General features: G+C 38.7%; 1 protein-coding gene across 4 annotated transcripts; it reads left to right on the top strand.

The window, feature by feature from the left end:
• Nucleotides 1-1592: 1592 nt before the first annotated feature.
• Nucleotides 1593-17263, top strand: RAP2C (RAP2C, member of RAS oncogene family). 4 transcript variants are annotated; one of them, XM_010968441.3, is made up of 5 exons: nt 1594-1750; nt 3336-3867; nt 3989-4149; nt 6601-6913; nt 14709-17263. In XM_010968441.3, exons 3-4 carry the CDS (start codon nt 4075-4077, stop codon nt 6877-6879), a joined length of 354 nt encoding a protein of 117 aa, XP_010966743.1. In that variant the 5' UTR covers nt 1594-1750; nt 3336-3867; nt 3989-4074; the 3' UTR covers nt 6880-6913; nt 14709-17263. The 4 variants fall into 4 exon arrangements, with proteins under 4 accessions (XP_010966742.1, XP_010966743.1, XP_074214901.1 ...); XM_010968440.3 differs by having other exon boundaries at nt 1593-1750; nt 3336-4149; XM_074358800.1 differs by lacking the exon at nt 1594-1750 and adding an exon at nt 1939-2061 and having other exon boundaries at nt 3336-4149.
• The last annotated feature ends 977 nt before the right edge of the window (nt 17264-18240 follow it).

The following is an 18240-nucleotide window of genomic DNA, read 5'->3' as shown; positions in this document are numbered from 1 at the left end:
AGATATAATAGCATATAAACATTTTTTTCCCCCTGAAAGGAAACACAAGAAGCTTTTAACAATAAATATGGTGGGGAGGGTGGTAAGTGCGTGCTTAGCATGCACAAAGTCCTGGGTTCAATCCCCAGTACCTCTGTTAAGAAATAAATAAGTAAATAAATAAACCTAATTACTTCCCCCCCCAATTTAATAACAATAACTACTTTTGTGAAGAATAACTGAGTTATTATTTTTGTGCCATTTGGAGATATTTGGGCTTTTTAAGTTTTTTTTCCCTCCATGCTCTTATTTTTTTTTTAAATAACACTTTATTGAATCTTTAAAATAAAAACCGAATAGCCAGCATTTATTGAAGGTTCATCGTGAGCAGGGGAGTGTGCTAAGCATTTTACATATAACAATTCATTATATTCTCACATTAAAGGATTAGCTCCATTTTCCGGGTGAGGCATTTCAGACTCTGGTGATATCACTTGTGTGAGGTCCCACAGCTAAGTAGGGAAGCTGCCGATGAAATGCCAGGCTGTGCTCTTCCATTGGTCTTCATACTCTCTTTGCCTAATAAAAGTAAACTGGCGAACAACTGGAGTCTAATGAGATAATGTATGTGAAAATACTTTTCTAAGTATAGAGATGTTTGGGGAGAACGGGATGGGCAGGAGGAGGGAGTTTAAATCTGGCAGACCTGTCTACTGACTCCTCGACAGTCAGGATATTGTTTTTTTTTTTTCTTGAAGAAATGATGATCAACATAGTTTTTTTCTCCTTTCACATATTATAACATATTTATTCATTTTTTCCCAATAATATCTGATCATTGTTTAAAAATTAAAATGATATGGAGAAATGAAAGGCCTTTCATAATACCCTTCACTGATGACTTTGCTTCAGATTTTAATGGCTATATAACTATTGCACACATTCCCACATATTTTATGTAAATGGGAGCAACTATATATTTGTTTAGTACCTTGATTTTTTCCATCCTTACACTATATCTTGCCCATCTTTTCATATCAGCACTTACAAATCTACTTTTCTCTTTTTAACAGCTGCATGGTATCCTATAATGTGAATGTGTGTGTACACATTATTTTTTAAATCATCTATGGAAGGACATTTAAGCTACTTCCAGTTGTTTGCTTTTCCTAAATGCTGCTGTAATGAATACACTTCCTAAGAAAGTTTAGAAGGCTCTTCAGACTGAGTGTGACATTTGTCAACCCTGTAGTGGATGAGAGTGACCCAGTAAGGCTCTGTACTGAGACGAGGGGTATGTCTCACTACATAGGGAAACAAAGAATTCTCTCCAAAATACCGTGGCCAGCACATTCAGAGATATCAGAATCGCCAACAGGCGGGACCACCTCAAAAAGAACACCCTGCTTTGACAGTTTAGTAACAGAGCAGACTTGCTGCAATTGCTCAACACTGATTGCTGGATCAGAAGAGGAATTTCCAGACTCAGTTACAAGCAGAGCTGGTGCAGGGCTGTGGATCCCACCAGACAGTCTGGAGACAGCTAGACAGGGAGATGGGCAGCAGAGCTCCAAATCAGGCAACAGCACGTGCAGAAGGAGCAGTGACCTATGGGGAGACTCATAATTCATAGACCAAACCTTTTCCAGCAGAGGGCAGTGCCTCAGATATCAGGCGGGACTCAGGCCAGCTGGAGCCATAGCTGAGGACTTCGCGGGACAGACTGCACCAGCCCGAGGCTTAGGAGAAATTGCACTGTCCTTTGGATACTGTAAGTGACATTGGGGAATACTCAGGGAGAGACACAGTGGGACTTCACACTACTGTAATTTGCCTGTATTCTAAAGTCTAACAACTTGGGTTTGGTAATAAATCCTTTTTTATACAGTCTGGGCATTAGGGCTTGCAAGTAAGGGAATCTGGGGTCAACTGAACTCGACAGGCGACTGATTCTTTCAGGATTCTGGGTGCATGCTTGAATAAAAAATGGAGTGACATGCCGAAAATATAATCTGTCTTCTGACCCTGGGGCTCTGTGGATCTGACACAAAGCTTACAAATAGAAAGTTGGCAGAGGGAAAGGTATGTAAGAAGTAACAATTTTACCTAAAAATAGAAACTTAGTGTTTAACAGTAGAGCCCTTTGCTTTTGCATTTCAAAGACTATGAAGGATAGCCGTTAAAACAAACTTTAACTTGGAGGAGCCAGCCATGCAAATTGTGTGCCTGCAGATAATGAAAAGATTAAAAGTTAGTCTGCAGGCCTAAACAATTTCAAATCAACTCTTCCCTGCTGCGTAGCTGTTGCAGTCAAAAAGGGGCAAAGCTGAGTTAGAGTACCATAAAGTCTACTTCTAATCCTGTTTTTCGAGCCCGGTGATAAGAAAGAAAGGACTGACTTTGGCATTTGCCGGTGGAGTCAAGGCAGATTTGCCAGATGACAAAAGTACTGTGTGTGTGTTTAATTATTTGTCAGGCACGGCGAAATAAAACACACCATATACAAAATCAGAGCCATTCGTGAGGTCGAAGGCTAGTCTGCACGCGTTTCTTAGAAAAATAGCAAGTGGAAGAAATACCAGCAAAGAGAATCAACTTTCTTGGCTGTTTTATTTTCCCTGCCGCTTCTAGTCCAGGAATGTTTGGAGTCCTCCCGGTCGTTAGATGATGACTGGCCGTCCTGCACCGGCCAACGAGCGGATCGAGTCCTCAGCCCGGGCTGGGGGCCAATGGGACGCGGAGGGGCTTTCCGCGGGGTCGGGGGTGGGACTGTCGGCAGCAGCGGCAGGCGGGCGGAGAACAGAAGGACGCTGGAGGTTCTCAGAGAGGCCCTTTGCCAAGGCCATAGCCCCGAACCGAAACCGTCCCCGGCGGTCTCGGCCAGGCAGGGCGCGGCCCCAGAGCCACCCGGCTCGCCCCGAAGAGGTGGGACTTTCCCCACCGGAAGTGATCCTGTCCAGTCTCGGGGAACTGGGGCACCTCAACCAGTGTGTCAGGGAAACCCTTCCGGGTGTGCGCTGGGGGGGTGGGGGGGGGTGGGTGAGAAAAAAAAGAGCTGGGTTCGCCAGGAGTCCCAGCGGCCGCCGCCGCCGCCGCCGGACGGCCCCCGCCTCTTTCCCCTCTGCGAGCCGCAGCGCCGGGGCGGCGGTGAGACGGAGGAGCCGGCCGGTGGCCATGGCCTTGGCGTGACAGAGCCTCCCGGGCGGCCGGGCGGGTGCGGACGGCAGGGTAAGCGGCGGCGGCGGCCGGGTCTGGGTGGGAGCCGGGGGAGGCGGCCGCCTGGGCTGCCCGGCTGGGGCGGGCTGGGGTCCGGCGGGTAACGCGCGCCCTCTACCCCCCCCCCACCCCCATCACAGGCCGGACGACGCCCGCGGGAGCCGCGGCCCAGAGACCCGCCCGGGCGGCAACGACTGGAGCGGAGCCCACAGGCCTGGGCCGGCTCGGCGGCGCGACCAGGAAGCGGGGTCCCTGGGCCCCTTTGTGTGAAGGGCGGGGGAGGGGTGCGGGGCAGCCCCTGGCTGCGGGCTCCGCAGACGCCAGCCTTACCGCGGGGGACCTCCGTCAGTCCCGCGACGCCCACCCCTTCCCTCTGGGGGGCGCATTCCGCCCCCCCCCCCCCCGGGCTGCTCCCGGCTCGCCCTCTCCCCACGCCCCCTGCCTGGGCTTCAGTTCCTATAGGAAGGGCATCACCATCCCATCCCCACCCACCCGACACTTCGCTCTTTCCCCTCCCCCTCCTTTAACTTCCTCTTCTTCCCCCTTCGGGCCCTCGTCTGCTCTGCACTCTCCTCCCGGGTTCGCAGATTTCCGCCCACCTTCCGCCTCCCCGAGCCGCGCCGCAGCTAGCGGGGTGTTATTTTTCCCTCCCTCGGGTAGGAGTTGGTGAAGGTGAGACTCATGAGGGAATACAAGGTAGTGGTGTTAGGGAGCGGAGGGGTTGGCAAATCTGCCCTTACGGTGCAGTTTGTCACTGGGACTTTCATTGAGAAATATGACCCCACCATTGAAGATTTCTACCGCAAAGAGATCGAAGTGGACTCTTCCCCCTCCGTGCTGGAAATTCTGGACACCGCAGGAACTGAGCAGTTTGCCTCCATGAGAGATCTCTACATCAAAAACGGCCAAGGTTTCATCCTGGTTTATAGTCTGGTTAATCAACAGTCTTTTCAGGTAACCAAACCGAGTCTTGTAATTTGTTAGAAGGGGGTGTGGTAATCCTACATTTACTTCTGGTTTGCTTGCAGCGTGCGTAAATGACTGTTTTGCTTTTGAAAGTTAGACATGGCGCATTTTTGAGGTTACTCCTGGCACGGAAAAGTATCGAGTTGTTTCTATAGAGAGGACTAAAGTCACAGCCGTCAACAAATATTTTAAAGTTATTTTTAAGTCAAAGAGAAGTGAAAAAGTAAGTCAGCCTGTGTATATTTAGCCTGGAACATAACCTTCTGAAGTTGCTTGTTCAACAAGTATTGATTAACTTACCCAACAAAGCGACATTTAACGGATAATCTTGGGCAAATAGAGCTCTTTGGAAAAAATTATTTGCAGCCCATTATCTGTTGCACAGATAATTCCTCTGCGTCTGCTTCCCCTCTCCCCCTCTCTTTTCTCACCCAAATTTCTCAACCACATATATAAATCTTAGTGCTGCGAGATGAAGAACTCAAGACCTGCCTTCGAGGCACTTTACTTACTTGGGGCGTGTGAAGGGAAGTTACTAATTGAAAGGACTAGGACCTAAAATTAATAACCAACAAAAATCTAGAATGACAGTCCTTTTTTTGCAGTTCACCCAAATTGTTTCTGATAACATTGACTATATTTATAGGAAATATGTGGATCTGGGAACACGGAACAAGTGCTAACCCCCGGCTAGGTGGCCAAACTGGAGGTGGTCCACTTTCTTTGGAAAATCTGACCTGTCCTTCACTGGGAGACAGGCTGGAGGTTTAACATTATTTTAAGAGATGCAATAAATGTTGCTATTTATTCCTTGAAAATAAATAACCTCATATTGACCCATTATATTGACCTCCATTGATTTAGGAAATGGACATTTTTTTTTCTGCATTTAAAGGTATGCACTTAATGTTGCTTACTTGACATTAAGTGCTTGAGCCAATTCAATGTGCTAATTCCATTTTTCTTAGTTTAAAGTATTATAGTGAATTTTACCAGTAACCAAATGTTAGCAACTTCAGGATTTTTTTTTTCCTTTTAGAGATAATAACTTTGATTCGTTTCCCTGGAACTTATTGTGGCCAAACTAAAGTTCATTTTATGTAGGCTTAAATTCCAAGGCATTACTATTGTAAAAGCATTTTTCTCCAGAAAGTGCCAGTCTACTAAAGGTGCTATTTGACAGGTCTTTTATTTCTGTAGGATCCTTGGGACATTTGTTATTCTATTAGCTGACTCTCTTGAGGCTGGCAGTCTTTTGAAGGGTTTCTCGTAAGATTTCCATTATATCTACTTCTTTTTATACACATAAATTAGGGAGTGAAAAATTACCATTATTTCAATGGAGACTTAAACTCTTTTAAGCCCAAATGTCATAAATTTGGATTCTCAGCTGAACTTGTGTTTCCATAAAGACACAGGGAAAAGAAGCTTAACCTAGAAGACTGAATTGATATGTGATCAAACAAAATTGTTGCAAATATCAAATAACTATGTTTTTGTAAGTTTTCAGTCCCTTGTTTTTCCTTCATCCTGCATGTGAATACTGTTTAACTATTCAAATGAAACACGTTATACCTAAATTAAACCTTTTAAGTTACAAAAAATCCAAAAAATGTAATGTTAGTATTAAATCTATAGTAGTCTTAAATCGATGCAACCCCCCAGTTGACACTCCTAGAGAATAGCTAAGGCTTTTATCTTTTGTAATTAATTATAATTACTTAGAAAAAGCAATACATATGGGAGAAAATGGCAGTTGTAAAACCGAATGTGAGCAAAGAAAAGTTTGATTTCTTCGCGCCCAGACTCCCCCCTGCGTTGTCCCTCCCAGGAGCTTCTCACCAGTGTACAGTAATTTCTAGTACTGAAGTGTATTTCAAGGATGAAGGCATACCATTAAATTTAAAATGAAACATTTAAGTGTGTGAACCTGTTTTTAACTTTGGTCCTAGGCACGACACAGTGTTTTTGTTCCCACCCAAAACACTTTCTCTCAAGTGCTCTTGCTAAATGGCTAGGAATGCATAGATGCTGCAATCCCGTGCCGGGATAACAGGTGTTACCAGGAGTGATGACAAGCCGGCAAGTTTAAGGAGATGGCCAAACACCCTTTTGTACGAATGGATTCATCATATTTGGCAATTTGCTTTTTAAATCAGTATAGGCTGAGGGAAAGAAGTGATTAAATGAGTCCTAAAGTTGGTGTGCAGCCTATATTTTATATTTTTGACAGAAATCCAGCAGGTAGGGGCTGTGGAAATTACCCAGTTCCTGCTTCAGTGGAGAAAATGATATTTTCTCCATTTGAGTGTCTGGTTTTATTTTGGATTCAGCTTTCTATACTAACTGGAGGATGACTTCTTGTGATATTGCAATATTTCTGTTACGGTTATACAAACAGCATAATCTTTTTCTTTCTCTTTGTGATTGTTTAAATAGGATATCAAGCCAATGAGAGATCAGATTGTCAGAGTGAAGAGATATGAAAAAGTCCCACTGATCCTAGTAGGAAATAAAGTGGATCTGGAACCAGAAAGAGAGGTTATGTCTTCAGAAGGCAGAGCTCTGGCTCAAGAATGGGGCTGTCCTTTCATGGAAACATCGGCAAAAAGTAAATCAATGGTGGATGAACTTTTTGCTGAGATCGTCAGGCAAATGAACTATTCATCCCTGCCCGAGAAGCAAGATCAGTGTTGTACAACTTGTGTTGTCCAGTAAAAAAGATAACCTCAATCATGGCCATACCGAGCAGGTTAGTTGCTGATGGAATGTTACTTTTTTGATCAAGTATATCAAAAAGCTAGTTAATATTAATACACATTGTGCTACCTTAAATTTCTATATTTTTTTAAAAAACATTTCCCTTAGCACAAAATAGTCAACATTCAATGTAGAAAATAAAAAAAATACAGATAAGTAAAATAAAGGTAAGAAATTGCCTATGTTCTCATTCCCAAGATTTTTTTATTTTTTAAGTGAGTTACTGTTCTTCTCTCTTTGCTTGATTGATAACATTCCTTTGGAGTGGAGTGAGTTAATACACCTCTTCCCTGTTTTGGTGATTTAGCATCCAAAATGCACGGGAGATCATCCAATAATAATTTGAGAAGATGATTAGTTTTATGTTTTCTGTGCTTTTCTATCCCAGGCTGGAGAGCTGCTTTAATTGAAATCATCAATTTACTAATCACCCAAGTGTTTGATTTAACAGGATGATTATTTTAATCAAGTTCATCTGTACCTTGCACTGGAGGGACTTAAATGACCTCTGGTAATAACAAATTATAGTGCCACCGTGTACCTTGACTTCATTATAAATACACGGTCCAAATGAGAATCAGGTGAAATCATCTGTGGTGTATTAGAAGGGACAATTCCAAGCCCAGGAAACATTTGTATTCAGTTCAGTAAATAATGGCATTAATAATAACAGTAACAAAACCTTCACGCTTTTCATTGAGCTAAATGGTAACTTAATAAAAGGTTTTTTTTAATGAATGAGTTTTTAGAAAAGTAGGATTATATATAATTTACCGAGCATTTAAGATGAGATTATTTTATTCATATCATGATCTTTTAATCTAGATTGTAATTGGACAGATAGTCCCACTTAGACAGTGATACTTAGATAATAAGATAAGACAAGCAATAGCCTGGATGGCCAAGAAGCCACAGAAAATGCCAGACTAGCCTGACAGTATCAGGAATGGAATTGATTGTTTTGAGCCAAGCCTGACCTCGAGTCTAGGAGGCAGTGTTGCAAATGGCAACAGTCATTTCAGATCGCAGAGATGATTCCTAATCAAAGGTCTGGCTTTATATGTGCTCCCTGGAGAAAAGACTAACGGTCCCTAATTTATCTTTGCAGACAAGATCTCCTGTCAGGTAGTGTCATCTTTGAAAATGAAGGATGACAACAGTGCTTTTTTTTTTTTTTTTCAGAATGCTTTCACTCATCAGCTTTTTAGCATAACAGAATGTGATGAAAACACAGTTATTGTCTTACACCTAGCTACATCTGTTATCATACAGCATCACTGTTCAGGCTGTAACCCGGCATATGTTTTGGTGATAGCATTGCACTTGCAGTTTTGTTTGTTTTGTTTTGGGTTTTTTTGAGGCAAGAACAGGCATATGTAGGTGACCGAGTCCAGTGTTCTTGTTTCCACAATGTCTTTTCTTAAATTATAAGCCAGCTTCAAGTGTGAACAAGCTCTGTGGTGTTGCATCTTTACCATCATGCTCTATTTCTCTATCTGACACTTTTAACCAGGCAAATGGTAAAGTGTATGCATTTTACTTTTATCATCTTTATAAAAAATTAACCAGCTCCTGTAAAATGTTCCCAACTTTCTTTCCATCATTAATGTAGACAGCTATAGAAGTAAACTGAATAAAATTGGTCTCTTACGTGTAGAGGATCACTCTTAGATTGGTAAATGGAAAATGTCTAAAGCTATTTTTAAAGCTTTCTTATTTTGAATTATTTCTGAATTCATTTCATTTTGCAACTTTTGTGACCTAAGTTACTTTTAATCTACTTGATTACCTATAGGGATGATTAAATAGACCTTCTAATATCTCAAGCAAACTATGTTTATATTTTTTGTTAATTAATGTACTAAAAATAAGAAAACATTAATACCAGTAATTCTTCATTTTTATAATAGTTAAATTGCCTGTGTAGTTTTTTTTTTTTTTTTTGGTTTTTGTAAGCAGAATACATGATTGAAGGTGTGAGCCTTGAACTAAAATATCTAATCAGCTGGATTTCTAAAAATATTAGAGTCCCCTGGCCAAGATCTTTTAGAACAAAGCATACTCTATGCAGGTTTTTGCTGATACCGAATAAGATTGAACTGATGTGTATGGGGATCTGTAATCTGAGGCCCATGAAATTTGTGGTTGTGCTTGCTTACTATTTATCTAGAAAAATAGGTGATGGATTCTGAATCCTGTAGCTTGAGTCATGGAGCTCTGAAATCTGTCAGTCCCATATCTAAATTGAAGATCAAACTTTGGCAAGTAAAGGTGATTTGAGAAGTGCTTGTCCTTAATATTTAGAAGAGTACCATGTCCAAGTTAGAGATAGTAAGACAGACTGTGATTGCTGTAAATTGGTTACTCTTGATTGAAAGGGAAAATTTATTAATGCTCGAAGAATGACTTCTGATAGTTCCTCCCATTTGTTTCTTACCACTCTTAAATTTGAGTCACCAGTCTCTTGCCCAACACCTGTTTATCTGCATGACCCCCAGGATTGTTTCCTCACCTTTCACCCTCCCATTGGCAGTAGTCATAGTGTAAGTTTGGAAGCAATGCCAGATTTCCTTCCGCGCTGCTCTTGTGGCTGGTTTTCTTACTGACGTGAGCAGCCTGCCATCAGGTACTTTGAAGGACTTCATTTTACTGTGCAGCAGGAGTATAATAGAAAGCCAGGTCAGAGTTGCAGCCCTGTTTTGGTTTTATTAACTGTATTATAGTGCCTCTATATTGGTGTCAATAATTAACATTTGGCTGTTTTGATACACTGTTGTTGAGAATGATGAGTGTTTGGTTAATCATCTCATGATACTATAGAAGAAGTAAATCACAGTGCTGGGAGGTTCAGAGAAAGAAGAGACCAGGTTCAGTTAGAGCAGGTTTCTCCACATTCTGGGCTCTTTGTTGTGGGGCCTGGCCTGTGCATTGCAAGATGTTTAGCAGCATCCCTGGCCTCTACCTACTAGATGCCAGTAGCATTACCCCACCCCGCCTCGTTCCCCGGTTGTGATGAACAGGAATATTTCCAGACATTGCCAAGTATCTCCAGAGGGGCAAAATTGCCCCTGGTTAAGAACCACTGATTTAGAGGAACTGGGAAGCAGTAGCATTTGAATTAGACTTTAAAGAACGGGTAGGATTTGAGTGGATAGTGGAGGGGTAGAGGTGATATCCAAACAGAGGGAATGCCAAAAAGAAAATTATATCCTAAATATTCTGTTAATTCCCTGAAAGGTTGAAGGACATTAAAGTTATCCCTTAAGTGTGACCATTTGGTAAATGCTCTGTGACAAATAGAATTGTTTAAAAGACTGTTTTTCAAGGATTCCTATATCTTAATCCAGTAGTGACAGAAGTTATTATTATGAACGGATTCCCCCAACGAGAGTAAGTGGTGCATAAGAGTACCAAACACCAGGAATCAGACTGAAAGAACAAAGATCATTATTTATGTCAGCCTCAGTTCATTATATATGTCAGCCTGAAGAAAAAGGGAGATTCTTGATTCAAGACTAGCACATCATTTCACGTGGCAGCAGAATGCCCGGGATGTTAACAAAGGCTCCTGAAAGGCTGAACCATCTATGAATGTCATTTTAGTCTAGCTGGCCTTACTATTTCTAAACACAGTGGAATTGATTAGCATTTTCAGTTTTTGTAAAATAAATATGTAGAATCAGAATTGTTTCTCATCTTTTTTCCAGCTTTTAATTAGATATGTTGAGGATTTAGCAAGTGAGAGGTGGAAATCATGAAAATTAAATCACATTGTGTGCTTTAAAATGCTGGCATTTTCATATCCAGGTTAAATATTAATCATACCCGTAAAACACCAGGGTGGAATTCTGTTGCTGAAGTTACAGTTTAGATAGGTAGTTTCTTTTTTTTTTTCTGCCCTATTTTGCATGTCACTTTGGAGAAAATAGCTTATTTTAAATGCTCACTTGTCAACCAGTTCACATAGTGAGCCAAAATGGAGCCTGTGGCATGGCGGCCCTGAACGGAGGAGGAAGCTTGCTTTGGGGTAGTGTGCACCGTAAAGCCCTGCAGTCGACTTGGGGTAAAAGGGGAGAACAGAGCTGCCTTATACTTTCTGCCCCCTAACTCTCCCAGACCTTCACTGACCCCCTCAAGGTTCCTGGTTTGGGACCGTTCAGAGTGGATAGGTGCCTAGTTAGACCTGCTCTGGGTATAGAGGTGTCTGGTGATTAGACTGACTCTGTGTATCTGTTCCCTCTTTAATTGCTTCCTTTTAACCTCAAGATTAGACTTTTATTGAAGAATGAAATGCATTTGAGCCATTCAGTTTTACTCTGTTACCTCTAGCTTAAAATGAACCATCAGTAGAATTAACAAAAATTGCATCATGGAGTTGGAGAATTGCCACTGAGGAAGTGTTCTAGCCATACTACAGGAAAGATTCTCCTCATGGGATTACTTCTCAGTGGAATCCTAAAATCCAGAGGATAATATCACTAAGGAAAACTTAAGTCCTGTCAGCTGTTGGAAAAACTTATCCTCCCAGAAACATACTCCCAAATTCCTTTGATTAGCCACAGTCTTAGGAATATTGGATTCAGAAAAAGCAATTTAGAGTTGAGGGGAGCAGTCTCCTACCTGGTTTAATTCAAAGCTAGCAGCTGGGATCAGATCATTGGGCTCACACTGCTGCTTATTATCAGTGGATGTGGTCATACTATTTGCAGCCTTGGAATTGAACTCAACATACGAATTTAAACTTAGAGATTTTCGGGGTAGGACATAAGAAAAATACCTTTTCCTTTCCAGCCTGCATTTACCATAAACTTTTAGGGTGTGTGTTCTCCTTAAAGCATGGTTCCACTTCGATTTGAAGATTCTATGCCATAGGTTCAGCTTCTGCTCTCTCTAATGTGTGACAGATGAGTGCTTTAAATGACCCTAGTCCTCCCACTCCATCCCAATAAGCTTCATGAGTATTATGCAAATTACAGTGCAGAAACAAACAGAAGATACTTAACAAAAACATAAACGCTATCAGCAGAATTCTAGCCTAGTGTTGTGCTAATATAACTTAATATTTAACTTGGATATGAAGATGCCAAGTGAAAAATGTGAAGGGATATTTATTTTTTAAAAAGTTCCTTTGATCTCATGTCTAAAACTGGAAAAAATTAAAATTGATTATGATTGCACATTTATATTTGCTAAGAAGAATTCTAGTAAATACCATTGTATTTAGAAATGCTAAATCCAGCTAAGCTGAAAAGACATTCATAAACTGCTAAGCCTTTCAGGAGCCTTTGTTAACATCCCAGGCATTCTGCTGCCACGTGAAATGATGTGCTAGTCTTGAATCAAGAGTCACCCTTTTTCTTCAGGCTGACATAAATAATGATCTTTGTTCTTTTAGTCCTGTGTTTGGTACTCTGGTGTACCAATTTATCTCACTTGGGAGACCCTCTTTCATAATTTCCTGAACAAAAGGTTTGAACTGTTGTTTGGGATTAAAAATTTTTTTTTCTCTTTCATAACAAAATCTAATTAGAAAAATGTGAAAAAGTGAAACCAGTTAAGCAAGAGTTTCAGCAGAAGCCTCTAGAGCTAAGATTTGTTGAATGTCTTGCTGTGAACTTGAGAGTGAGGACAAGGATCACTTGTGTTCTATCTCACAAGCAGCAAGTTATACTTTTGCAGTATGTCTGGATGTGATATCCTGGGAGTTCAAAAGTATGAGTTTGACCAGCTGCCTTTAAAGCTTCTGGAATGTTTTTTAAATGAATGAGAGTTGTTAGTATGCTGAAAATTTTTCTGTCACAGTGTGGAGCAATAACATTTACCTTTAGCATCTGTGAACTTCTAATCTGAGAGAGAGACTGTCCTTTTTGCTTAATGCACGCTTTTGCTTCAGGATTTATTACTTCAGGTAATTTATTGCTCTCGAAAAGTAGCTGGTATTTAATACTTTGTTTGATGGTATGCTTCTTATTAATATTGTTGAATCTGACCTGTTATTTATCTATGTCTCTTGATTTCACTGGATTATTGTCATCCTGTGAAATGTGGATGGACCAAATGTTAACCAGGTTTTTAGTGGGTAGGAAATAACGTATGTATTACCTTTTATTTAGTGTAGATTATAGTTAATAAGCTGGTTTGTATTGTTTATTTTGGCAAGAAATAATTACTACTTCCTCAGTTTGATTTCAGAGAATGCCTGAACTATTAATTCATCTTATATTACAAGTCTTCCCTATTTAAGAGACATTCAGATTTGAAAATCCCAAATTCTGTAATTATTTATTTTGAAAAATGTGGATTAAAATTTATAGCCAACTTATTAATTCAGATTATTGAGGAAAATCTAGTCTGAATTACTGAAAAATCCTCACAATGAATTGCATATATAATGAAATACTATTGTGTTCAGATAGGTATAAAAATTCAAACAAGGCTAAAAATATCAAGGTCTTTAATCTGGAATATCAAAGACATAATTCTGGTCTTCTAGAAATTTATAGCATTGCTGAGAAATGAAAAAAATACTTGACATTTGACATATAAGGTACTTTCACATAGTACCTTACGTGATATTTACCGTAACCTTGTCAGGAAAGAATTATCCTTTTTTTTTTTTTAATGATGAGAGAACTGGACTTGCCCAAGCTTAAATAACCAGTGTCCTAATTAACAACTGCCTCTAATACAAAAAAGTTTTAATTTTAATAGGAAGAAAATTTTCTATAATAATTTCTAAAGAGGCAAACTTTTGTTCTGTTTTTCCTAATGTGTTTAGGTGGCAGAATTTCAATAATAATGAACAGAGAGACATTCTTTAAAAATGAATCATTTTATGATATAGCTGCTAATAAAGAGTTCTCTCAGGCTCTTTGAACACTAAGAGAAGTGTAGCTGTCAAATGAAATGAAAATTATGCATGTATAAACATTGGTAGAGCTCTTAGGTGATCTTAGGTTGGTTTCATTTGGCATTCTCTCGTAGTTGCTATTCTACTCTTTGTTTCTGGCTTTATTTAACAATTTCTATCTTTTACATTAAAAAACAAATGTAATCCCACTCCCTTGGAAGCTATTTGGTAAGCACAGTTAAAGGGCATTGTGTCTGAATGATAGATATTTCCCCCCTGGTATTAATTAGGAGGGCGGAAGTCTACCAGTTGTAAGAGCAGAGACTGAGAAATCTCAATCATAGAAGTTTTTTATGGTTGGGAGGATGTACAGAAAAGGGCAGACCTGAGTGGGAAATTTGAACTGCTGTTGTCACCTAGCATCTTACCTAAGTCAGGCACCTAGTAGGTACTTAATAGCTAGAACTTGATTGAGTTACATTTTATTTTAAGTTCAAGGAAAAACCCTGAATTTTGAAGTTTTGCATACTGTCAAGTTAGTTGATAATCAGTATGCATTTAATTCTAATACTATTTCTCATTAAAAATACAAAGAGATCAAATTCAAAGTAGAACTAACATTTACCACTTTTATACTGTAAGATCTTTTAAATGAATAATAGCATTTTTAATATTGTATGCTTTATAAAATATAATTAAAAAAATAAAAGTTACACAGTGTATTACATCCAATGCATCATTATAGTGTTGCTAAAATTTAATGACTTTTTTGGGTCACAGAAAATTATTCTTACTTAAACTTATGGGGAACACAGTGAAATTCCACTTTAAAGTTCTGGTACCACTTCCATGTGTATATAGCTCTGCTGTCGGTGTTCTTATTTTAAACTATATTCTATATTTCTGCATTTTTATGACATTTTTATCTTAATTGCAGATAAAACTCAGAGGAAATTTGCACAGATGCTGCTTTGGAGAACTTTACAACCTGGGTTGCAGAACTGAGCCTTGGTAAACCTGTCTCTATTACAGCATGTTGCCATACATCTAATTAAGTGCATAAGGTCTTTGGCCTTCAAGATCCATTGACCTAAACAGGAATGCTTAGCACGTTTACCATATGTTTAAAATCTGTTCTTTATCAATCAGTCCTTTTGTAGCTTTCTTAAGTTCTTATTGATGGCTAATATGCAAGAATTAATTTTTAATATTTTAATTGATTTCTTTAATCAGTTTCTCAACTTGTATTTATTAAATACTCAAACTCAGTATTACCTACTCAATGCCTTTTAAAAGAAAGTTATAATGGAGAAAAATTGAGCCTTAAACAAATGGTTACTTCTGTATATTACCTCGCACCAGTGCTTCATTCTATTTGTAAAATCTTTCTCCTTCAAATAGTTGGTTAATCCTTTGAGACTTTGTTTACGTGTGGCAGTGTTGTAAAAAAGAAACTAAAGATCACCTTTTACCTGTATGGATGGAATATCCCTTTTCTTCAGGTGCAGTTTGTGATGTGTTTTTTGTAATTAAAATGTTCTGAACGTTACAATTGATATTTGAAATTGACTGTAGAGCATTTAGCTGAAGAGTTAAGCATTTGATTCCATTAGGTTTTCACATGTGTTAATCTCATTTACAGCATCAAATTGCAGCAGTAACATTTTCCTTTCTGTGAAGTTCTAAATTTAGTTATGACCTACTTAGCAATGCCTTTGAAAAGGGATATTGTATCCATGGTAAATTAATTGTATACCTAAACAGAGATAGCTCAGCTTTGCCTGTCAGGCTTGTAATTGACATCTAGTAGACTTCTGCACATGTAAAATTAAATTCAAATAAAATCATATACACTTTCTAGTTCTTAATATTTGTCTTTCTGAATAATAGTTTAAAGCAATATTTGTTAAAGTTTTCTTGCACTATCACAATTGCTTTTTAGTTCTTTCTCAAGAAGCATGTTCGTAGTAGAGACAAAAATCTGTGTAACAGGAGGGAGAATAGCGCCAAGTCTCTGGGCTTTTTTTTTTCCTTTTTCAAGTGTGCTTCCAATAGCCATTGCCTTCCATGTTGTTTACCTAATCAGCACATTTTGTCTGAATACTTGAACATTTTAACAGTAACACAGGTATAGAAACAAAGAAAACTTATAAAGAGTAACATCTGACAACAAGCGCTTTTTCTAGCAATGATTTTAACATTTTGTAAGGTTGACAGTATTTGTTGTTGGGTTTTTATTTGGTTTTAGTTGTGTGCTTTTAATTTGCAGAAGTTAGTAACTGCAGCTTACCTACTGCACCAAAGTTTTAGGAGCCCAGCTTTAGTCATTTGAACATGCTTCTAAATAAAACAAAAAAACCAAAACTATACTTTTGATCTATAATAATAGCTCAATAACTTTGTCAAGGAAAGCTCTAATATATGCAGTGATGGTTTTTGGAAGGGTGTGGCAATTTTAAGTTTATTGTGTGTGATGTTCCAATAAAGTGGTATCTACATTCATGTGATTTATTGGTCAGTATGACCATTAATTATTGCATAGAAATTAATTAAACTTTGATTTCCTTTTTTTAAATCGTGTTGCATTTGATTCCTGATCAAATTCCCTCAAAGTGAACTCTTTAACTTTAGATTTTAAATTTTATGGTGAGATTGTAAGGGTGGAGGCAATTGAAACATTATTTCTTATTTATAAACTGCCTGAAATGAATACCTAATTTAAGTTTGCACTTTAATACCAAACTTAAAACCAAACACTCAGTTCAAAGTAGGTTAAGTGATCGTGGTTCATCTGTATTAGCTGTGAGAAATTCTAAAGGAATCAAATAATTCATGATGATTTAAATTTTCCATAGATTTTATTAAACAGTGTTTCTTTCCTATGGATTGTTCTCATTCTCTCTCTTTCTCACTTGCTCTCCTCCCTGCCCCCCCACACTTTCTCGCTCTCTCTAGCTAGCCCCCTCGCTCGCTCGCTCGCTCGCTCTCGCTCTCGCTCTCGCTCTCGCTCTCGCTCTCGCTCTGTCACTGACTGCAGCAACAAATTTAACTTGAATTCACTTAGGATCACAGGAATCAGGGGAAAGTGATTTAAAGGTGGTTTCTCCAGCACATTTTAAGAAAAGGGACCAAAAGTTATTTTAGCTTCCTCAATAGATTGCATGTCAAGTTGCTTATTAGAATAATGAATTAATATTAAATGCAATATATGTCTCGTCTTTACTATGGCATCTGTTTAGGAGTGGTTCAAATCACTGCAGTAGGGCTCTGCAAATAAAATCATGTAACCTATTATCATGGATCTAATGTACTGTAACTTTATCAATGAAAGGTAAAAATCTCAAATAACAAGTACAAACATTGAACAATGACCTATAAAGATTTGTAAAAGTAAAATTTTTCCAATAGATTTCATTCTTGTCATTTTGTAAGACAACCCTGCAGTCCACCTGTTTGTAACTTTTTTAATAAAATAGACATCTGTATTACTGAGGTTGGTTTCTTGAATTATTTGGTGTGTTACTACTTGTTACTTGTTACTACTAACTTGTAAATCTTTTTCATAACTGAAAATCATTACTTTATCAAAATGATAATGTATGTTGCAGTACATGTTTAAACAAGTTAAATGTCCACTTGTGTCCTTAGTCACCATTTTGGCATATGGGAGGGGAAACTGAGACATACCCTAAAATGTAATATCTAATTAATTGAATAACTTATAAATAAATTAGAAATGGGTAAAAAAGAATAATGCATATGACTTGTCCCATATGGAGAAAGTGGCCCAACTACACATCTGTGGGCTGGGAATTGTCCATGTATAGGAGATTATAGATAGTATTAAGCAATATGATTTAATTCTGAACTGCTGAATTCAGAAAGAAAATTCAATATAATTATCAAATTGTTTTATTTTTAGTGAAAAGTTTTGCCAGTCACTAATTCACTGCTTAACTCAGTATTTTTAGATTGTTGAACTGAATAGATGTTTTAACTTCAACGTTTTTTAAAGGCATAATGTTTTCTTTAAAGTTAGACAGTTCTGTCCAAATGCATTATGAACTGGATTTTTAAAAATTGTAAACATGGTTACATTTATATATCTGTGTTGTAACATACAGGAAATACTTCATTTATTCCCATTATCAGTCGTTAGTTGGGCTCCAAACAAACACCCTATATGTACTGTACCAGATGCTGTCCTCAAGTCCAAAAACCCTTTTCTATAAGAAAGGCACTCATGATTTCAGGGCCCTCCCCAATTTTTTAAACTAAAGGAACAGCATCCTTCTTCCAGTGAGGTCAACATTTTTAACCAAGTGAATAATAGAGGGAGAAGGTGAGAGGATGGAGTAGGGTAAATGCTAAGGGATACTAGCCTGAAAAGCCATGTCCGTAGGGTACCCTGTCACAGCCAGGTCACCTTTATCTCTTTGCCTTCTGCCCTCTTCATGCTCTTATCTGGG

This window comes from Camelus bactrianus, chromosome X (genome assembly GCF_048773025.1).
Source record: "Camelus bactrianus isolate YW-2024 breed Bactrian camel chromosome X, ASM4877302v1, whole genome shotgun sequence".
Classification (NCBI taxonomy): Eukaryota; Metazoa; Chordata; class Mammalia; order Artiodactyla; family Camelidae; genus Camelus; species Camelus bactrianus.
Note: the sequence above shows the minus strand (reverse complement) of the source record. Positions and strands in the feature narration are given on the sequence as shown.

Excerpts from the sequence above, each read along its gene's own strand:
- RAP2C (XM_074358799.1), top strand. The coding sequence starts at position 2,709 with ATGGGACGCGGAGGGGCTTTCCGCGGGGTCGGGGGTGGGACTGTCGGC. Across the intron at positions 3,208-3,335 it reads GGGCGGGTGCGGACGGCAGG|GCCGGACGACGCCCGCGGGA; the intron begins GTAAGCGGCGGC and ends CCCCCATCACAG.